Raw genomic sequence first — 22,649 nt, 5'->3', positions numbered from 1 at the left:
CCCCCCGCGCAGCGCCGTGGTACGGGCCCATGCATTGGCGTCCCCTCGCAGGCGGTGCCTTGGTACGGCCCAGACGCTGTTTCCCCACAACATGGTGGAGCCGCCAGAGCGCTCCAGGGGCGGCTTTTCCTTTCTAAGGAAATCCTCTCTCCGTTTGCACCCATCCGGATGGCCGGACTCAGTCCCCAAGAGGAAACTCCCTTCAGTTCCTTCCCGCCCGTCTCAGCTACACCACACCCGCCTGCCGGACCCGGGGTCGGCATTGGGGTGCCACATCGGGACCGGGGCCCACAGTGCCTCCCCTGGCATCCCCCGGCCCTGGGCGCCAAGATACCCCGGAGGATGAGGGCCTGAGGAAGGCGGTGGGACTTCCCAGCTCCACACCATCCTTCCCAAAGCTCGGAGAGTTGGGATGGCATTTCAGGATATGGCTTCATCCCTGTATCCCACCTAGGAGCATCTTCCACAGAAACCACCTCGTGCTGGCCTGACACACGCATCACAATGTCACTTTTATTGAGTACCCTCCACTTTTCTGCATGTACAAAATACATGTTAAAAGGCCAGTGTTTGTAAACGGGAGCAGTAAGGCAAACAGAACAGCCACAGCACCTCCAGACCTGCCCTGCCCTCAGCCACAGGGACGCTGCGGGAGCACCAGGGGAGCCTTGGTGTTTCCCAGGTGACATGAGACACTCTGTCCTCCTCCACTTTGGCCAAGGGACTTCCTCATGCCTAGCACACCTTCAGGAAAACCAGGGCCACAAGACCCACCAGGTACCAAACCTTTCCATCTTCATGCAGGGTGGGCACTAGAAGGCATTTTGGCATTGGCATCTGCTGAGCGTCTCTGCTGGGCTCCATGGGAGGTGGCTCTGTGCTCCCCACATCCAGGACAACTGGACATCTTCTTTATGCCAAAGGGTCCTCAAGCTCCAGCTCCTGCTCAAAGGGGCTTGGGACATGGCTGATGCCATACAAGTGGGGCATCACTGCTGGAGCCTGGTTTTGTCAACAGATGAGGGCACAGATGCTGGACATCCCTTGGGAGAGGCAGGAGGGATCTGTGCCTTCACAGTGTCCCTGAAACATTCCTGCTGTGCTTGGGGCTTTTCTTCCTCCTCTCTCTGGGTCTCCCTGTCCCAAGCAGCAATGGGGAGGTCTCCATTTACAAGCAGTGTTAGGAAGGAAAGACCAAACGTTTCCACATGGGGAAGCACCCACGTGCTGTCTCCCCTCCTGCAGCCTCTGGTTGCACAGGACAGAGCCATGCTCAGAAGTATTGGAGCACAAGCCATGGTTCTCCTTCCCACCACAACAGCCTGTGCTGCTTCCAGAAGATGCAAGAGGTGCAGGGCCAGGTTTTGCACAAATCTGGGCTGAACCCTCATCACAGATGCATCAACAGCTACACCTGAATTCCTTCCTCCCCAAGGGTTTTACAAGCCAAACAAGAGAAAAAGAAACTCAAAGACAGAACAAGGAAACTTTGCTGTTGAGGTCTAATGCCCCAACCAAATCTGCAGCTGGGGGAACTGCTCAACCCAGAAAAAGCAGGAATGAAACTATCATCCAGACGGGCAACAGAGGGACAGCCCAGAGAAACACCAGCCATAGAGAGTGTAAATGACCATGAGAACAATATAAAACAAATTAATACCGACTGTTTTATCCCAAAAGCATCCCTTAAAACCTGGCCCAGTCCCATTTCCTGGACACCTGGAAGAACAGGATTGTAAATCTGGAGAAGAGCTTTGCTCTGTTGTAGTGTCTTCAGTAGGTCAATGCAGTCATAGCAGCTTCTCTACTGAGTGAGCAACCCCTGGCAAGGGAAGCTTTGCACTGGCATGTCCCTACCCCAGGGTCATTCTGATCCTCAGAAGAAAAAACCCAAACAGGCTGAAGGCAACCCTTTGTCACACAAAGTGCAATCCCCCAGGCAGAGGGAGATGTGAGAGTAGGGGCAGGAGACTGGCAGGAAACCAGAGTTCAACCCAAACATTGACACAGGACTATGAGGGTGTCTCCCTGTCTGATAAACATGATTACTATTTCCTTTTATGCAGAACACTGCTTCTCCCTCCAAAATTGGGAGAAGGCATTTTAGCTGTGGAGAGGAGCTCCACCAGCACAAGAGTACACAGATGAGAGCAGCATGGCTGTGCAAACCCCAACCATGACCCCTTACTGATGTCTAAGGGAGTGATGTCTACCCCAAGGGGCAGAAGGAGCTTGCCCTGGATGACAGGTCCCTTTGTAGTGTTGCTCTGGCTTCACCAGGGAGCCAGGGCTGAGAGAAGCCTGACTGCCTGGTGCCCTAAGACAATGAGATACAAACCACCACAGGGCTTGTTCAGCCAAGCCCCAAGTCACAACGGCTCTCTTGGATCCTCCCAACACACCAACGTATTTTCTTCCCACTTCCCTTTGGTCCTAGGGGAAATCTCCATCCCCTCAGCAGCAGCAGTGCAGTCCAGCCTGGAGGAGTCAGGCTGTAAGATCCACAAAGATGGCATTGGCAGTGGTCTGTCCGAAGATGAAGGCTCCAAGGGTGACCATGAACACCCCATAGCTGACCTGGGCCCACCAGCTGTGGATGCAGGAGGACAGGGCATATTTAGAGGGGTCCTTCACCCCAATATCCACAGGGGAATAGGGGAGAGGGGAGGGTAATTTCAGTTACCTGATTGCCCGTGTTTCTTGGATCTCAGAGAGCTTGGCTTGAATCAGGCAGAGCCCTGAAAGGCAGGGGAGGCAAATTAGAACCAGATGAGGACTGTCCACTGGGGACTGAACAGACACTCCATAAAACAGGGAGCTGCACTCCCTGTTACAGAGCACCAAGTCCAGCCAAAACAGCTGGGCTGTTGACTGGCCTCACACATTTTTGTCCTCCTCTAAAAATCTCCTGATTCCTGTGTTTCCATCCTGCCCTCCCTCCTCGAGACACAAGACCATGAGACCTCTGTCAGCCCCTGAGCATCCCAGGATGCCCTACCTGGGAAGACAAAGATGAAGCAGGCAGCCAAGCCCCCAATGACAGAGATGACTTTGCCAATATCAGGGATGAAAAGAGCCAGAAGGAGTGTCAGGAGGAACCAGCTGATGGTCTGAAGCAGGCGTCTCCTCCGCTCCCGAACCACGTCCTCCTCCACTGTTATCCCGGTATAGCGGAGCCAGAGGCCCTCCAAGACAGCCCTATGGGCACAGACCCAGGATAGAGGGGTTTCTTCGTGCTGTTCCTCCTTCCCACAGCAGCCCCATCTCTCCCAGCACTCACCGGCCACAGAAGTGCAGGATGGGGTAGGACGTCAGCACACAGAGGATGATGAAAGCCCGGGCAAGAGCGACAGGGATGTCATTGGAGGGGTAGGACATCAAGACATCCTGCTCCACGCCAGCTCCAAAGGTTAGGAAGCCACAGATGCCTGCCAGGAAGGGACCAGTCAGCAGGAGACAGGGACAAGTCCCCTGAACACCTGTTTGAAGGACCAGATTTGGATGGATATGGCACAGGGCACATTGCAGAGGTGTTCGATGGACTCTCCTCCCTTTTCCCTCTGACCCTTGATGACCAGAGGCTCCCTGCCCTCCTGAAGCTCACAGCCACTCCAAGGACTGTGCCACACTCACACGGTGTCCCTCACTTACCAGTGCCTGTGTAGACAAAGAGAGCAATCACCATAGCTGCTGTCACCACTGCCCCCCAGGTCTTCACCTCTGGCTGCTTCATGCTGTTAAAGACGGGCACGCTGCTCACATGGCACTGCCAGGACACAGAGACAGGGTTTTAGCCAATCACTAAGACAATCACACAGGCAGGATTTTAGTCTGCCACCCAAGCAAACACAGGATGGAAGGTGAGTGCCAAGTTCACAGCCTTACCTGGAATCCAAAGCAGATGGTGGGCATGGCATTGAAGACAGCTGTCCAGGTGGAGGGGCTGGCAGGAGAGAAACACCCGTCAGTCACAGCAGAATCTCCTCTGACCCCCATCCAGTGCCCCAGGGGAGGATGAGCTGAGAGTGCTCAGTGTTGTTGCCATTACTGTATCCCCCCACCCAGGATGATGCCATTGCATGAAATGAGTTTTCCCTGGGACCTGGTACTCCCTGAAGACCAGGGCCTTTCACTGATACAGAAACAGCCAAACCTGAGCATACAAAAGTAAAAGTATCAGTAAAAAATACGGATCTAGTTGTGCAGTGCAAAAAAACTGGTCTAACCTTTGCTCTGTCATAAAATAAAATTCCTGTACTGGATCCAAAAATATACACTGTGAGGAAGGGAATAAGCCACAGTGGTTGTGCTGGCCAAAGAAATAACCAAAATCATCCAAACATAGACACAGCCCTTGTTGCTGGGTAAGCACAAACACTGCACAGAGAATCCAGGGCCTGCATATGTCAGAGATAAAAGCCAATCAGTGCTGATCAAAACCTGTGATGGAGCCATAGGGACCTTTAAGAGGTCCTTTTCCTCCTCTTCACCACCTGCTCCTCTGAAACATGCAGAGGTGCAGCCACTTGGGAGCTTCTGGCAGCAACATGCAGAGTCCCCAGGACCAGGGACGGGGCTGATGAAAGATTCATCCCCAGCCTTCGCAGCCCCCACTCCCACAGCTCTGCAGTGCTGTGATGGCACTGACACCATCGTGTCTCTTGCTCTCACCTGGTGGGGATCTCCACAGGCACCAGCTCCTTGTCAGGCCAGATGTACTTGAAGATAATGACTGCTGTGACATACCATGTTCCAATCACACTGAGGGAGCTGTGAGAGGGGATAGGAGGCTGTGAGTGCTCTGCCTCCCCACTTCATGGAGGGTCTCCTCCCAGCTTCTCCACCCCGATCTTCTGCCCTGCACAGCACAGGCTACCCCTCTCCTGCCTATCAGCTCTATTTTTGGTCTCTCTTCCCATGGGAATAGTCAGGAAATGTCACCCGCTGTCCCCCAAGCAGATCCCAACACAATTCTGTTGCATTTGAGGGTTATCCCATGCTTCTGTGAGTGGCAAACCTGCCAGACTTGGGTTTTGGGCTGGAGAAAGAGGTGAGTGTTGAATCAGTGACACTCCTTGGTGCCTCTGGTCCAGCTCCAGCAGCCAGGTCACACCAAAATTCTTGGTGGAGCAGGGCTGGCCTGCAGACCACCTGGCTTAGGGACTTAGGGACTTACTGGCTCTCCTTTCTGCTGGATTGCCAACTCCAAAGATAGGAGACAATGTAGTTGAAAGCAGCATTTCCTGCTTCCTCCAGCATGCAGAAGTGAGAGACACAAGCCCTGAAGTACAACACTATGGCTACATGGTGCTCAGCTGCTCCTCTGCTTCCCAGATGGAGAAACTGAGGCATGGGAAGGCAGATGGTGAGTGGGCAGATATGGCACTAGAACTACAGTTTTTCCAGTCCCTGTCCTCTGCAACTGTGCTTAGGTGGATGCTGGCTGGCCCACCCCAACTCCCAGCCCCAGAGGGCTCTTCCCACCCACCTGGCATATTTCTGGAAGCCAATCTCTTTGGGGATGGAGAGGGGCAGGATGAGGAGGAAGGCGGTGATGCTGATGGTGAACTTGCGGTCTGTGTACCAGCGGCTGCTCCCAACTTCCTCGGGCTCCTTCACCAGAGCAGCAATGACTGTGGGGACAACCAAGATGGTCAGGTTGGCCCTTCCAGCTGAATGGACAACAACTGGTTATTATTTGCTCCATGGGATGCTCTTACTCTTGTCCTCCTGGTCTCCAATGATGATGAGGAAGGCGATGCAGGTGCCAAAGGTGTAGACAGCGATGGCCACCTCGCACAGCACACCGGGCACCTTCCCGCAGACAGCCCACACAACCTCCTGGTAGGTGCGCTCATTGCTGGCCTGTGAGCAGTATGCCAGGATGACCAAGCCTCCAATGATGAAGATCAGCATGCACTGGGATGGGAGAGAGACAGGGAAGGAACACTGAGCCAACAACATGGCAAAGTCCCCTCAGCCACCCCAGGCAGCCACCCCTGAGTACACTGAGCATCTCTGGTGCCCATCACCCAAGAGAGCTTCTTCCTAGCAGTCTGGTCCTCCCCAGGCCCTTTCTGGAGCACCACATGTCCCTCCCATGCACCCTCCCAGGGTGTGACAGGGGACTGTCCCTTCCCCACTCTCACCATCTGCAGGGTGATGCCTGCAGCCACACCGCCAGCCATGCTGAAGGCAGCAGGGAAGTTGAGCAGTCCAGCCCCGAGGGCAGCGTTGACCACAATGAAGACAGCTCCCAGAGCCGACGTGGTCCCGAGACTGTTTCCTTGGTTCTCTGAATTTTTGGGCACCGTCTCCACACTAGGGCTCTGCAGGAGCCTGGCCCGTTCGCCAGCATCGTCGCTCCACTCCCAATCCTTGTAGTCACTGTTGATGCTCCCAGTGCCCTGAGCCATTGTCCCTCCTCAAGTGGCACACGCCACCATCCACGTCCCACTAGTGGTCCTGCACCAGGCTCAGCCAGGCACGTTGAGAAGGGTCTTCAGCCAGTGCTGGCTCCATCAGGCAGGAAGGGCAGTAAACAGACAGGCTGGAATGCAGCAACACAGGAGTCAGGGACTTTCCTACTCCTACAAGAGGATGAAGAATGTCACTGTTAAGTGTTACTTAAATTATATTAACAGGGGTCAACTCAGGCATCAGATGGGGGCACAGGAGAACTGAGTTCCCAGGGTCTTAGCTTGCAGGGGGTCACAGCACATAGACACCAGCAGAGATATAGCAGAACTCACCTCTTGTCCCTCAAATCAAGGGAGAGGACACAACTGCTGTCAGATGGGGGACTGAACCTTGGCTGTGGGGCTGAGGAACTGCAGCCTCACAGCAGGACTTGCCTTTGTGTGGGAGTGAAACCCAGTGTCCCGGCTCACTTCCTGATTTCCAAACCTAATTTCTGCAAGCTCTGCAAGAGGAGCTGTGCACGTGCTCCTGAGTAAAGGGCAAGGTTGGGCTCAACAGGAATGACTGTGTGCAGCAGAAATACTGTGTCAACAGGAAAAGCAGGACTGGCCCCTTCCAGTGCACCCTCAGGGTGACAACCAGCAGATGATGTCTCAGAAGCTTTTGGATTTGAAGATCTGCTGTTTCCAATATCACAGCCCTTGGGGGTTGGATAGTCCAAATCTCATCCCAGTGCCCCCAAGCTGGAGATTGACCCTCACAACCTGGCAGCATTTTGCAGGAATCTACATGACAACGAGAAATCTCTTTTCAAGGAAATCTGGGTTTTATTCCTAAAGAACATCTACAGACTCTTTCTGCCCACCCAGCTCATTCCTTGCTTCTGGGCTATTTAAACTCTGTGCTTGTGCTATGAATTCTCTGTAAAGATTTCCGGGGAAGGGGAGGAAGGGCCGCGCTGTGCCCCGGGGGCAGGGGCGTGGAGGGACTGGCCGGTGGCTCCGCGTGGGCTGAAGTTCCCCCCGGCCGGGGATGCTGCAGGGGGTCCGTGCTTCTCCCCCGCCCTGGGGGAGGATGCTGAAGGGTGTCCTTCTCCTCCAGGCAGAGCCGCCGTACTCTGGCAACCAGGAACCCCTGGAGCAGGCGCTTCCCCGAGGGTGACTCGACAGCCCCGCGGCCCCGCTCGGGCCCGGCGCGCCCCCCGCCCGGAGGAGCAAGGCCCGGGGCCGGTGGCGGGCAGCCCGCGCTCGCAGGGGATGCACCGGCTCCCGCCCCAGCCGGTCGCTGGGCTCCCCGCGTGTGTCCCCCCGCCCCGTCCGCATCCCGTCCCCACTCACCAGGCGGGGAACGCGCTCGGCTCCGCTCCCTTCGGCCCCGGCCCCGGCCGAGCTCGGCCGCAGCGGCGGCGCGGCGCAGCCCCGCCCTGCCCGCTGCACGCCGGGGGTTGTAGTCCAGCCCCGCAGATAGGGGAGCATCAGCCAAGGGGAAACACCCCGCTTCGAGTAGCCGTTCCCCGAGGCTGAACGCGCGGCAAGGAGAGGGCGAGAGACGGGGCTGTGCTCCAGGGTGCCTTTATTGTACAGAGAAGGGGCAGGAGAACGGCCCCAGGCGGGTAAGAGGGCAGGAGGCGGCAGCTCCAGAGCCACGCAGAACCGGGGACCACAGCACAGGAGCCCGCAGCACCGTGGGGCAGCACGTACAGCGTGTGCGGCATGGAAAGTGGTTTATTGCACAAAGGACAGCAAGCAGCGGCTGTGGGCATGGGGCCAGTAAACAAGCGGCGTGGGAGCGGAAACCCTCTGGCAGGGAGAGGCGGGAGGATCCAGCCTTCCAGCAAGTGTGGAAACAACCTGCACTAGACCGGGACAGGTGCACCAGACCGGACCTGCCCCAGCTCCAACGGGCACGCGGCTGCCCTGGGCAGCAATGGAAAATGAGGACTGCCCTGCTAAATACCCTGGTATGGCTGCAGAGGGAAGAGATGCCAGTGGATGGAGACAGCTTACAAACTCCTTAAGAGGTAATGCCTCCAGTTCTGCTTAGGGAGGCTCCACTCCAATGTGGGCCAGTGGCCAAGGATGGCCCCATGTCCCAAGGCAGACAGCTTTTGGGAATTTATCCTCTCCCCAGCAACACCTACGTTGAATGCCATAGGCTTTAATTTCAGCTCTGTGATACCAGCTTGCACCTGGACAACCTCACATACAATGTGCTCCTGGGGCCATTGGTGGGAACTGCCTCTTTCCACATGGGATTCTCAGGAGATGAGGAGTTTCACTGGTCATGTGATCCCCTGTGCTAGCATGGCCCTGAGAGGAAATGTTTGGTGCATGGAAGAGACAGGATCCAGCTGCACAATGACAGGATGAAGTCCCCAGCTCAACATAGCCATGCACCAGTTTTATTTGGATTAAAAATCAGAGTCCAGTAAGTCATAGGACCTCAGGGACACTCAGTTTGGAAGGAAAGATTGGGTTTTGAGTCATCAGCTCTCAGATTTCTCTCAAGAGCTCTGTATTCTGGTGTCACCAGAAATGTGGTTGAACAGAGCAGAGAGGAAGGCTCCACATCTCCACGTGAGGGGGATACTGCAGGGCCAGCCTCTTGGCTTACAGCTTTGGGACACGCACAAACACTGCAGGGAGGGCTGCTGGAGGTACAGGACTGGACTGCTGGGCTTAAGACAGGAATGGGGAGAGGCAGAGACCACCAGAGAGCAGTTTTCAGAGGAGATTCTTATTGGGGAGGGGAGGGTGAGAAACCGTTTCACTTCCAGGTATGAGACAGGTTTAAAAGAGGGACACTGGTCAGCCCCATGCACTGATGCCACTGTGAATTATACCTGAAAGGAGAGTCCCAGATGGAAAGAGTGAAGCCAGCGACGGAGCAGAGTTTGGTAGTGAGAAGTCCTCAGAGCTGGTTGTCAGAGGACAGCTTTGGTGCTGCCCAGCCCCAGGCTGGGATGATGGAGGAAGATGAAGCCTGCTGGCAGCAGGGACTGGCTGAGGAATTTGGAGGAGCACACCAGAGCAGCCCTCCAACTCAGCTCACCCAGCTCCCTGCCTGCTGCTGCTTGGGCCAGCAGGCAACAGTCTCACAAAGCCTTCTCATGGAGAAAAGTGTGCGGAGAAGCTTTTGGTGCCTACACTGGTAGGATGGCATTGCTAAGCATTTGCTTCCTCCAGCATAGATAGGTGCTGGGGCTGATGGAGAAAGGATGGACAGCAGGGAAGAACGGCTGTGATGAGCAGGAGCCAGCAATGATGTCTCTGCTCCACAACACAGGGTGGATTTGACTAGGCCTCTACAACAACTCATCTACAAGATACATTCAGCAGCGGCTTCAAGTGCTGTGGTTGGAAGTATTCTGCTTGTTTCTTTTCCCTCCCCATCTTCGACTGGTGGGGAAGGGAAAGCCACCAGCTCCAGGGCACCCCTTTGTCTTTACTTTGTGACTTGATGGATGGCATGAGCCAGGTAACCCACATTGCCTGATGTAACTCCCGCCACAGAGATGCGTCCATCCTTTGTCATGTAGACTGAGAACTCCTTGATCAGCCGTTCCACCTGGGGTGAAAGAGCAAAGTTCAAACTGCAGGCCCAACCTCTGCTGTGTCAGCAAAGTGCAAATTTACCCAGCTTGCTAAAAATCAAAGCAAACTGGCTGCCAGCAGACAGAGCATCCCACTACCTGCAGAGCACCCTGTACACCAAGAGAGATGCTGCTCAGCTCAAGCAGCAACACTGCAGATGTTCAGCTGGAAGAGTCACCTCCTTGAGCTGACCTTAAGATAACTTCAGAGCAGCACCAAGTGACTTGCTTTGATAGACACGACAGCTACATTTACTTTCAACCTCCCCAAGTACAGCAGGGAACAGAGCAAAAACAGTGTCCCCATGATGTGCCAGTGCTTAGGGCTTGGATAATGTTCCCCTTGAGGAGGAAGTGCTGACAAGGGCCCATTTTGGCATCTGCAATCAAAAACTTACTGACAAGGACCACAAATGACACTTTGAGACCACTGGAATTGTATTTACCTGCTCAGGCTTCAGCCCTGTGAAGCAGAACATGCCGATCTGGTCAGTGATGTGCTGCCAGTTGCGGGAGGATCCCTCTTTCTTCAGGTTGGACACCAGCTGAGTCCGCATGCTGATGATCCGGTCAGCCATGCCCTTCACCTCTGTGAGCCTGAGGAGCCAACCCAGGAACCATTCAGAGCAGGGACAGAACACACCAGTGCTACTCTCCCCACCCCAGCTATTGAAAATCCACCTCTCCACCTGGAGGGGCCCCTTAGGGGGATGCAAAAGAGCATGAAGATGTAGCTTCAGCTGGGGGAGCTGCTGCTTTTTCCTGATACCTGAAGGTGACCTCTTTTAATTTATTCCATTGCTGTTGGACACTACTACCAGAATATAGACATTTCTCACATCTGAAAGCCACAGGTCAGTAGGATGCCTCATGGCAGCACTACTCAAACATAGATAAAATAGTATCTACAGATAAACCAAGAGTGCAGGGGTAGCATTGACAAACAGGCCCTGCTCCAAAGCAGCATAGCTAGGAAATGTCTCTGCTGGACCCTGGATCAGGCACAAGTGTCAGGCTGCCAAAAGAAACAGTCCCCAGCACACTGCCAGCCTTTGTTCTGCCAGGCCAGCTGCTGGGAGGGACCCGGCACAAAGAGGCTGGGAAAACAGCACAGGCTGACGCCAGGAATCAGGCTTAGGGCATGAGGGTTACATTCCTGGGTCTTATTCCCAGGGGGCTTACACTTCCACTTCCCCCACATGAGACACACTACATGGCTACACCACCTCAGACTTTTATACTTCTTGGATAAGCAGCTCCTGCAGCCCTCAATCCTTCAGGAGCTTTATCCCCTCCTTTTGAATGTTTTCTTCCTTAGTAACACAAGGAAAACGTGTTTGTGTCAGGTTAAACTGACACCAGCTGATGCCTGAACATAAGCAGGGATTTCTCCAGAGTAAACATGGTTCTGACTGTTCCTGAAGCTAAGACCTGCCTGTGACAGCAGCACACAGTAAGCACAGTACAGGGCTGCACAAAGAGACCTCACTGTCATGAACATTACAGATTTCTTCTTACCACTCCTTCCGCAGGTCAGGGGTGTTCAGGATCAGAGAGGCAATGCGTGCTCCGTTCACGGGTGGGTTGGAATACATGGGGCGGATGAGGATCTTCAGCTGTGATTCGACCCTCTTGGCTTCATCTGCATCACTGCAGATCACTGTGAAGGCACCTGCACGCTCTCCTAAAAGAGTCACAGAATATCATGAGTTGGAAGGATCATTGAGTCCAGTTTTTGGCCCTGCACAGAACAGCCCCAAGAATCCAACGATTCCTGTGTCTGATAGCATTGTCCAAACACTCCTTAAGCTCTGTCAGGCTTAGTGCTATGACCACTTCCCTGGGAAGCCTGTTCGAATACCCAATCACCCATTAGGTTAAGAACCTTTTCCTAATATCCAGCCTAAGTCCTCTCTGACACAGTTCCATGTCATTCTCTTGGGTCCTGTCACTGGTCACAGAGAGCAGATGCTGCCCCTTGGGAGGAAGCTGATGCCTACGATGAGCTCTGCCCTCAGTCTTCTCTTCTCCAGGTTGACCAAGCCAAGTGTCCTCAGTCGCTACTTGTATGCCTTCTCTTTTAGACCATTCACCATCTTTGTAGTCTTCTTTGGACATCCTCTGAAAGCTTTATATCCTTATACTGTGGCACCCAACACAGCTTTAGTGGATCCCTATTCTCTGGAAGGGTCTCCACCAGCTCCTAATGGGTTATCCCTACTCAGTACTGCAGGATGAACACAGGCAGCAGGAAGACACTGGCTGCTAAACCCTGGAGATACTGGGATCCCGCCAGCAGCCTGGATGAAACTTTCCTTGCCACATGCCCTACTCACCGTAGAGCCCCATGTTCTTAGCGAAGGACTGTGACAGGACGATGTTGATGCCCTGCTCGATGAAATGCCGCACGGCCCAGGCATCCCGGTTGATGTCCCCGCTGGCAAAGCCCTGGTAGGCCATGTCAAAGTACACAAGGAGGTTTCGTTTCTGCCAGAAAAGATGGAAGAGAGTGTCACAGAAACTGAGCAGCCCTCCAAGGAGCAGGGCAGCAGGCTGAGAAAAGCCATGCAGACAGCAGTCTGTCCACCTGCAGCCATTCTCCTCCAGAAAGAGAGCCATTCCCCTTCACTCACCACAGGGAAAGCAGCCCAAAACCTGCAGCTACCCACCACACATCAAAACAGCAGCTAAAGACCCTCCAGTGCATTTATGGGATGCAGAAGTAGATTCAACAGTAATAAAACAGTCTACTTCAATGTCTTCTGTATTATCAGTTTCCAGGAAATCAGCTGGGAACTCTCTAGTTAGGTAGGCAGATACCCTAGATGCTCTGCCCCTTAGTCAGGAGATCTACCCTTCTGTAGGCCACAGAGATCACTTTGATATCTACCAATTCTCAGAACCCTACTAATGCCAAGTATCTCCAAGCCAAATTTCACTGACTATAGGCTTGATGGAACAGCAGGAAGGAGGAGAAGGTAGAACCTGTCTCTGTCTATTTCCAGCTAAAGCTTGCAAGGAGACACCAGGCATGTGAGAGATCTTGCAGCATTTTTAACACACCAGCACTGGGTGCTCTGCTACAGCAATCAGCTCATGCTTTCAACCCTGCTGCTCTCCTTTCAGGTCTCCCTACTCCAGCTTCCTGGGAAGGTGCCAGCAGAAAGCCCAATGGTCAGCTAGAAGCCTTCTGGGTGCATTTGGCTGGCTCCTGTCAGGAACATGACACCCATCCTGCTTCAGGGAAGGGAGTAACCTTTAGTGAAGTGAAAACCATAAAGGCCAGAGATGTGGTTTTCCCAGGAATGGCACAGTACCCCTGGGACATTGCTTACCTTCACCAGAGCTGCCAGTTCCTTCCATTGCTCCTGCCGGGGATCCACTCCAGTGGGGTTGTGAGCACAAGCATGTAGGAGGATGATGCTCTTCTCTGGAATTTTCTAAGGAAGATGTTATAGAGAATGAATCATCAATGATATCAGAGCACTCTCCTCAACAGAGGAGACAGCTTAGATAAGCTCTATGAGGCTTCTAGCCTTGATTTAATGCCTTCAGGCATCATAGAATGATAGGAGTATTCCAAGCTGGAATGGACCCATAAGGAGTCCAACTCCTTATGCACAGGCCCTGCACAGGACAACCCTGAGAATCATACTATGTGCCTGAATTGTTCAACCCTCCTTGAACTCTGGCAGACTTGGTGCCATGACCACTTCCCTCGGGACCCCGTTTCAGTGCCCAATCACTGTCTGGGTGAAAAACCTTTTCCTAATATCCAGCCTAAACCTCCCCTGACATCGCTTTATGCTGCATCATCACATACAGAGTAAAGTAAGATCACCACCCTTTTCCCCACGACCTCCCTACTTCCAGGCATGGAAGGCAACTCACAGAAATGTCATCCATGGCTCCAGAGAAGTCAAGGCTGCACGTCTTGGGGTCATAGTAACGATAAGCCTGAAGCTGCATGCCAGCGTCACGGAAAATGGGAGTGTGATTGCCCCAGGATGGTTTGGGTAGATACACATCACGGCTGGCTTTGAAGAATCGTTGCTGGTCAATAGAAAGACAGAGTGTTCAAACAGGCTGAATACATTCAAGCAGTTAGAACACCCTAAAAATTCAGCTCTGATCAAAATATATCCTTTCCTTCCACTGCTGGCCAGGCACTCACCAAAAAGTTGGCTCCAATTCGCAGAGATCCAGTCCCAGAAATACCTTGCACAGTAACATACTGCAAGGAAAGAAAAAATAATATCTGAGTCTGAGTAGCTATGTTGTGTTACAGGGAGAACACAGTCACTATGTCAGCACTGGCAGCAGCACACCAAAACAGGGACAAGGGGCTAGAGAGACCACAGGGGTCAGCAGCTCCAGCTCCAGGATAGGGAGTTGGGCCCCCAGGCAAGGTTAAATCCCCTCCTTGGACAGGGCTGTTTCATCCCAGCCTTCAGAGGAAGCAGTGATCCTTGGGCCCAGCCAGCCCACAACTCAGAAGTATCAATACCCCACCAGTTCTTCCACATTTGCTGAGCACCCACATATCAACTGTGTGTCCTCCCTGCCCCCTGTGTCCCAGCCTCTCCTTACCCGGCCACTCTTGAAAGCCTCACTGTTTTCTCCCAGAGCCAGTTCTGCAGATGCCCGGGTGAAATCTGCCAGTCCCCCAATGGGCAAGTACTCCTTATCCATCTTCTTGGACGCTATCATGGCCTCTGCCTGGAAGGGAGGACACAAGCTCAGCAAGGAAGGCATCACCATGGAGAGAATGATGAACAGCTGAAGGTCACTTCTCTGCACATTTGCTTGCTCGAAAGGGACAAAGGTTGGTTTACAGAAGTTTCTCTGCAGGGGCTCATTTCAAGCAAGGGGCAGCAGTAAACACTTCAGATAAAACCCCGCAGCCACCAGAGCTCTCAGTGGGTGACAGCATTGGTGCAGTGGAGCTAAGGAAACCTGGCACCAGAAGAGAGCACCACTTCCCCATTATAAGTCAATGTTGCTTCACAAGAACACACACTTTGCCCAAGCAAAGGGCAAGGAAAAAAACGCAGGAATTGTCCTGCAGGAAAGCAACACTTGAGTGCTACTGAGAGGCAGATATTATCTCTACATAGGAGACATCTCCAAACCAGGTAGGGTAGCAAACCTTTTGCCAGGCCTTGTCATGCTGGGAGTGGCACAGACCCTGGCAGCATTCACATACCACCAGGAAACTGTCCCTGTGACACCATCCAGGCTCCCTGGTTGTGACCCAGCTGCACAGAGAGAGGAAGGGCAAGGGATAGCTTTAAACCCCACACTGATAAGACACATGGGAAAGATACTGTCCCTATCAGTGCAGCCAATCAATGCATGTGTAGCTGCTAGCTATTTAACAGCCTATTTCTACCCTGACAGCCCTAAAAGACCCCATAATCCCCTCAAGAGCAATGTCCACACCCAGCTCCCTGGGCTGGAGTTTTAGACTGGCTTATGGAGAAACTGGGTAACATCGGCTCAGCAGACTTTCTAAGACTAATCCACTAAGGGGCCAATGTGAGCTCCTTCCTCCCTTGTGGGGTGCCCTAAAGAACAATGGCCTATTCAAGAAACACCTTGAAGTTCAGAGAAGAACAGGTGCATTGCAGGGTTCATGGAAGTCAGCAGCAAGTTGAGAGTTACCTGAATGGAAACAGGACATATATTTCCTGTTTTGTCCTGTACTCCTTAACGGCCCTGTCATGTCTCAAAAGCATTAGTCCTGCTAAGGGAGACATCCAGGAAAACTGTCCTGCTCAGTTGGAGACAAAGCTTATTTTAAGGACCAACAGACAAAACTTGCTTAGTGACCTTCCCCCTCCCTGACTCCCTCAGGGTACCTGGCACCCGGGTCTGGCTCTGCTCAGCAGCAGAGTGATCTGGCCCAGCTCACCTTGCGAACACAGTTCAGGACATAGGGCTTCCCGTTGTCATCCCGATATGCCCCCACACCCAGGTTCATCTTCTTGGAGTTGGTGTCACGTTTGTAAGCTTCTGTCACCCCCAGGATGGGGTCGGGGGGACCCATCTCCACATGGGACCACCATGAGCTAAAGGGAGAAACAAGAAGCTAAGCATGAGGCTTGAGAACTGGGCAGAGATGTGCACCAACAGAAACCCTCAAGGGAAAACTTGTCTTTAAAACCACTGAAAAAGGTATAAATAGCGTTCAGAGAATTACCAAAGAAAAACCAAACCATTTAAGTCACATCATATATTGCAGAATGGGTGAAGAGCCTCAGTTCATTGTGGCTGAAGATAACTGACTCCCTGTCAGTCAATTAGCATGTTGAAATGCTCCTGTTTGCCCTATGTGCTAACACCACAAAGAGCCCAGGAAACTGAAGCCTTGAACTCATATGCTCTGGACAAGTGCCCAGAGCCTGCACGTGGGATTGCACAGGTTATTCCCCTCCAGGGAACCTTGGCCAAACTCGAGTAATTGCACATAGCATAAATATGGAGTCTCTTCCAAACTCCTGGAAGGGTTCTAGTACATGAAAACTAATTTGTTTTTCTCCCAACATTGGCTGACAGAACAAAGGTATTTCCACTCCTTGCCCTACAAACTCTGCATCCCCATGCGTTATAGACAAATACTGTTTTCTCCAGGAAATCACAGAAGAGTTTCTTCCCTGTGTGACAGGTGACAGGCTCTGATGTGAAGACCCTTCCCCTGCTGTCAAGCACAAAACCTCCCTGCATCAGGAGGAGCTTTGAGTTCCTCCAACACGAGGAGCACCTGCCTCTGCCTTGCTGGCAGCACACCCTGAAGATGGAGAGGCTCTCTTAATGTCAAGGGCAGAACAGACCATGCTATAAAAAGAAACCTGTTATTTCCTTTGGCCACAGTGTCTGCCCTGTCCCATGTCCAAGCCCTGCAGGGCTGCAGACAGTGCAGGAGCAGCACTGTGATGTTTTTTAACCTGCCTGGCAGAGGGCTGTGGCTGTCACAGCCCCCTCCTGAAGGCACTGCATGCAGCTCTGAGTGTCCTGACTCACCACAGGCACCTACCCAGGTCCCCCAGCTCAGTGGGGAACAAAGGGAGCAATACAAAGTTGATTTGGTTTATCTCCTGGAGGACAGAACTCAAGCCTTGATTGCTGAAGGAGAAGCACACAGACAGAGAGTCATATCAACTTTACTAAGCTTTGCAGCCCAGGAAAGGCAACCTCATCTGATAAGATCCTTTCCCAACTTGGGAATGCTGTCCTGGGGCTGGTCCCCGCCCCAGGCAATGCAGGCAGCCTGGAGCCAGCCCAGGGCCAGCCAGAACTCCTGCTGAGTGTGTACTGCACACTCTGTAGGCAGATACAGATCTGTGGCGCCAGGTGGGTTAAGGAAGCTCAGCAACTGATCAGCAGAACTCAGAAAATCATCTTTCCTCTCCACTCTGTCCCTGTTTTAGGTCCATTTCAGCCAAGTTTACTCACTACAGAAAAGTTTTGCACTGTCCCATGTACGTAGATTCCATCTCATGGAGTCCCAAACATCATTTGCTCTCTTCAGACTAACTGCTCTTCCCATCTGTACACTATTTCCAAATTTAAAAAAAAGCCTGTTTCTCCTTTCGACAGGCTCTGAGGAAGAGGTAGAGCTACCTGAGATAGTTTAAAAATGGAAGATGTGCTTAATGTTTTTCAGACCACTAACCAGTCTTAATTACCTCTAAAGTATAGGATTAGCTTGGAAAGGAGGATGAGTCAGTTATGCCATCAACACACACCCTCCAGAGAGGGACAGGGGCTGCAGCCAGTGTAGGGGGAGTGACCTGGGGAACCAACCTAAGCAGAACACGTCAAGGGGACTGTCAGAGCAAACTCCAGCTGCGGGTTCAGGCGGCTTTGGATAAACCCCTCCCAATGTGTTCCTGGCAATGGAAAGGCAGGGAAAGAGAGGAACAGTGTGCAATAGTCTGTCTCTCTGCAGTTTACCTGGTCTAGGATTACTCTGGTTTCAAGGGCTGCAGGAGCCTGGCCATCTATTTTAAAGAGCTGCTCCTCTGGAGATGGTGACAGCACCTTCTTTCTGCTGGGCCTTTCCCCAAGCAGCTTACAGTATGGGGTATTTAGGTCCTGATCCTGCTAAGGCTTAGGCAGGTCACTGAGTTTTAACATACTGCAATTAATGCTGATCCCACAGGCATTCACCTAAGCTGCAGCACTCAAGAGATTTAAGTACTTTTGTGCTGATCTGGTTTTTGTGCTGGCTTAAGGCACCGAAGGGTAGGTTTAGGACTTATTTTCCCCGTTCGCAGCATGACTGTTTCCAGGTGAAACGAGACTCTCTGGTGTTTCCAGGGAGGTGAGCTTGCAGAGAGACAAGAGAAAACAGTTTAGGCTGAGTTGTCCAAACACACCAGGATACCAAAGAGATCACAGAGGCAAAGCTTTCCAAATGGGGTTTGGGAAAAAGAGATCTACTAGGGGTCCAAGGCCACAAACCCTAAGACTCTTCTACCACATTAGTGTTGTCCCTCCACTGCCTTGTATCTTATTTTGAGCAATTAAAAGAACATTGGGCTTGAATAAAGGTCAAAGCTATAAACTGCACATCTCTGCCAGGCCAGAGGTATTCAGTGCAGAAAAGTAACCAGAGGTAAACGTAAGCTGGGGTTGACCTACCCGAGGGATACTCAATGTAAGCCAAAGGAAGCACATTCTCTAGGACTTCAACACAGAAGGCCCAGTCTCAGTTAAGATGCTCATCAGAGCTGGTATCCAAATAGCCTCTGTGCTCTTAGCCATGATGGTCTTCTGAGCTGGTTTAATGCACATCTGCAAGTGCAGTGGGACAGAGAGGGTGGGAAAATGCATCAGGAATTGCATAAATTTGCAACACCTTTCCAAAATATATGTGGAACTTATGCCTCAAGTGCATAGACCTAAGAAGTGCTTAAGGACTCAAGCCAAGCCTGGAGAGCAAGCATTTACAAGCCCAGTGAAGGTTTCCATCCTGGAGAGGCCAGCCCACGTTCCCTGAGGTACAGCCACATGAGATACTGGATTTCAGAAGCTTTGCCAAAGCCCCCACAGCAGTTCTGCAAGCTGGGGCAGAACGAGGGGCCAAAGGCTGTCAGGCTGTACGTAAAACCACATCTATAGCAAATATTTACAGAAGAACAATGCCAACAGGCTGCTGGCTACTACAGAGCCTTTCAAGCCTACAAATTCCTTGCCTCAGTGAGCTTAGGGTAAGCTTTCCACCAAGAAAAGTATTTAAATAGCTGTCTTGTGATACATCAGAGCAGCAGACTGAGCTATCACCCTAATTAACATTTGTGTGTCAAGGAACAGCTTTTAACCATTTCCTATCTCTTTATCTTTATTCTGCTTTCAGAAAGAGCATTCTCAGCACATAGTAATGGTAGCAGCTGGGGCATCACATTATATCGCCAAAGATAAGGAAACAGACACTAATCAGTGCTTGGTTTTCCTTGTTGCATAATAAGCCACAATTCCTGAACAGGAAAATGGGGTGTGTACAGAGGCTCCTTACAAAACTCAACCTCTCTTGGGTGACCTCAATGCATTTTAGTAATTTATAGTCTGCTGTATAACAAGCTTGATAAAAGCAAAGCTTATGCCAGCAGGCTCCATACTTTTCACAGCCTGCTACAGTCCACGGGCACAAAATACAAGTTCTAAACAGCTGCTCTTCTGTCCCTGCCGAGAGGAGCCAGAAGGCTGGCTTAAAAGCAGTACTGACTGCTGGAATGGGGATTAAAAAAACCTCACTTCTTTCCTGCTCTGATGTAGGCTGGAAATGTTTCTTAGAGAACTCCCCACTAGTGAGGGCCAGGAGTCAAAGAGCTCTGGAGAGCAGCAAGGCCTTGTCCAGATCCCTCTGCACACTCTGCTTCTTGGCCATCTGGTCTCAGTGATGTTCCCAGCCCTGTGGCTCTCAGGTCAGCTGTACTTCGTGGAAACTGTTCTGGGCTGTTCATACAGGTCCAGCAGCTGTGTAGCAGCCTTCTCTCCAAACCTCTTCTGACCAGAGACAGCCAGTGCAGAACTGGTCCTTGCAGAAACATGGTCACTCCCAGCCCGCTCCTGCCAGGGTTTGTACCCCTGAGGGCACAGCTCTAGCACAGCCAGCACTACTCCCATGGATCTCGGGATCCATGAGGGCACAGCCAGCCTCCATGGATCGTGGGGGAACTGCAGACCTGCTGCACCATGCACAGTCCCCAGGCCACTGCACAGTGCAGAGGTCTCTTGGTTCCACTACCCAGGGCAGCCAGACAGCACCACCCCAGCCCCATTTCACAGCACACAGAATCCTGGAATGGTCTGGGCTGGAAGGGACCTGAAAGATCACCTTGTCCAAACCCCTGCCATAGACAGGGACACCTTACACTAGGCCAGGATGCTCCAAGCCCTGTCCAGCCTGGCCTTGAACACTTCCAGGAATGGGACAGGCACAGTTTCTCTGGACAACCTGTGCTAGGGCCTCACCACCCTCACAGGGAAGAATTTGTTCCTAATATCTAATCTAACCCTGCCCTCTGCCAATTTAAATCCATTCCTCCTTGTCCTGGAAATCCATGGGTGTGCTGCTCCACACCCCTTGTCAAAAATCCCTCCAGCTCTCCTGTAGCCCCTTTAGATGCTGGAAGACCACAATTAGGTCACCCTAAAGCCTTCTCTCTTCCAGGCTGAATAACCCCAGCTCTTTCACTCAGCCTTTCCCCACACAAATGGTGTTCCATCCCTCTAATCATCTTTGTGGCCTCCTTTGGACTTGCTCGAACAGGTCGACGTCCTTCCTGCACTGGGGTCCCAAAGGTGGATGCAGTGCTGCAGGTGGGGTCTCAGCAGAGCAGGCCAGAGGGGCAGAATCCCCTCCCTCTATCTGATGCCTACTCTGCCGGTGCTGCAGCCCAGGACATGGCTGGTTTCTGCGCTGCGAGCGCACATGGCCGGGCACGTCCAGCCTCTCATCAACCACATCATTCGTGCCCTGTAGCACAGTGTACAGCCCTAGCAACACCCCGGCCCAATCACTCAAGGCACAGGGTGTCCCCGGCCCGCCGTTAAGGCACAGGCTCCCCCGGCCCCGTTTCTGGGGCTCCCCGGTGCCTGCGCGCCCTCCACGGCGGCGCCTCAAGGGCAGCGGGGGGCGCCGGCCTGGGCCGCAGCCAATCAGAGGGCGAGGACCCCCCTCCCCAGCCAATCCGAGCGCGGCCCGTCCCCCCGGCAACCCCCTTCCCCAGCGCGGCGTCACCCGCTGCCGCACGGGGAGATCCGCTCCCCGCAGCCTCCCCCCACCGCCACCTCGGAGCGGGGCTCGGCCGCGGGAAATCCCCTCCGCCGACACCGGCGGGCGGCCCCAGGGGCTGAGCCACCTCTCAGCCCTCACCTGGCGCGGGAGGCGGCGGCGGCGAGGCGCGGGGCGGCGAGGAGCCGGCGGCTGTGCAGGAGCGCCATGGCGGCAGCAGCGGTGCTGGCGGCGGCGGGCGGGCACTTCTGACCACGGGCACCGGCTGAGCGCTCCGCCCCGCGCATGCGCCGCAGCGCGCCGGGCACTGCCGGCGCTGCCCCCTGGCGGCCGCTGCGGGTCAGTGCAGCCGCGCCGCCCGCCCGCTCGGTCCGGGGCTGTACTGGGCTGGGCTGTACTGGGCTGTGCTGTGCTGTGCTGGGCTATACTGGACTGGACTGGGCTGTGCTGGGCTATGCTGGGCTGGACTGTACTGGGCTGTGCTGTGCTGGGCTGTACTGGGCTGTGCTGGGCTGTACTGGGCTGGGCTGGGCTGTGCTGGGCTGGGCTGGGCTGTGCTGGGCTGGGCTGGGCTGGGCTGTACTGGGCTGGGCTGGGCTGGACTGGGCTGTGCTGGGCTGGGCTGTACTGGGCTGGGCTGGGCTGGACTGGGCTGGGCTGTACTGGGCTGGACTGGGCTGTGCTGGGCTGGACTGGGCTGTGCTGAGCTGCGCTGGGCTGTGCAGGACCCGACTGGGATGTAGTGGGCCACGCTGGGCTGTACTGGAATATGGATGACTCAACTAGGATGTGGTGGGCCAGACCAGGCTGTGCTGGACCATCTTGTATCAGACTGTACTTGGCCATACTGGGACATACGGGATGGTACTGCACCATACTGGACTGTACAGTGCTGTACTTGAGCTGTATAGGACTGCACTGCACCATGTGGAGCCATACAAGTCTACATAGGGCAGTCTTTGGCCACAGTGAGCTATACAGGATTGTAACACACCATACAGGATTCTACAGGGATATACAGGGCTCTACTTGGCCATATGGAGCTGTACAGGACTGTGCAGGACTGTACTGAGTCATGCTGGGCTGTATGGGGCTGTACTTGGTTGCCCTGTGCCATTCTGGGGTGTACAGGGCCATGTGGAACCGTAAAGGTCTGTACTGGGCTGTGTTTAGCCATATAGGACTGTACAACACCACACAGATCTGTGTAGTGTGGTACTGGTCCATACTGAAGTGTATTGAGCCACAGAGGGATGTACAGGGCTGTACTGGGCCATACTGGGCTATGTGGGGCTGTACTGGATCATAATGGGCAGTACAGGGTTGTACTGGGCTGTACATGTCCAGATGGGACTGCACTGGGCCATGCAGGCCTCAGCTGGGCCGCACTGGATG

At 53.4% G+C, this 22,649-nt stretch overlaps 2 protein-coding genes across 2 annotated transcripts; both read right to left on the bottom strand.

Annotated features, from left to right (window-relative positions):
• Positions 1-2,373: 2,373 nt before the first annotated feature.
• Positions 2,374-7,806, bottom strand: SLC38A7 (solute carrier family 38 member 7). Its single transcript, XM_083870090.1, has 11 exons — positions 7,758-7,806; positions 6,150-6,590; positions 5,721-5,919; positions 5,489-5,633; positions 4,672-4,770; positions 3,886-3,943; positions 3,652-3,766; positions 3,281-3,428; positions 2,999-3,198; positions 2,684-2,738; positions 2,374-2,590 (listed from the first exon to the last, which is right to left on the bottom strand). Exons 2-11 carry the CDS (start codon positions 6,414-6,416, stop codon positions 2,488-2,490), a joined length of 1,389 nt encoding a protein of 462 aa, XP_083726216.1. The 5' UTR covers positions 6,417-6,590; positions 7,758-7,806; the 3' UTR covers positions 2,374-2,487.
• Positions 7,807-8,799: 993 nt separating this feature from the next.
• GOT2 (glutamic-oxaloacetic transaminase 2) lies at positions 8,800-21,495 on the bottom strand. Its single transcript, XM_083870042.1, has 10 exons — positions 21,396-21,495; positions 15,927-16,083; positions 14,603-14,731; positions 14,187-14,246; positions 13,904-14,065; positions 13,348-13,452; positions 12,349-12,499; positions 11,531-11,696; positions 10,459-10,609; positions 8,800-9,987 (listed from the first exon to the last, which is right to left on the bottom strand). The coding sequence occupies exons 1-10, from the start codon at positions 21,461-21,463 to the stop codon at positions 9,865-9,867; spliced, it is 1,272 nt and encodes a 423-aa protein (XP_083726168.1). The 5' UTR covers positions 21,464-21,495; the 3' UTR covers positions 8,800-9,864.
• Positions 21,496-22,649: the final 1,154 nt, after the last annotated feature.

The sequence above is a fragment of the Zosterops lateralis genome, assembly GCF_965231275.1.
Source record: "Zosterops lateralis genome assembly, chromosome: 12".
Classification (NCBI taxonomy): domain Eukaryota; kingdom Metazoa; phylum Chordata; class Aves; order Passeriformes; family Zosteropidae; genus Zosterops; species Zosterops lateralis.
The sequence above is the reverse complement of the archived record's forward strand: the minus strand, read 5'-3'. Positions and strand labels throughout refer to the sequence as shown.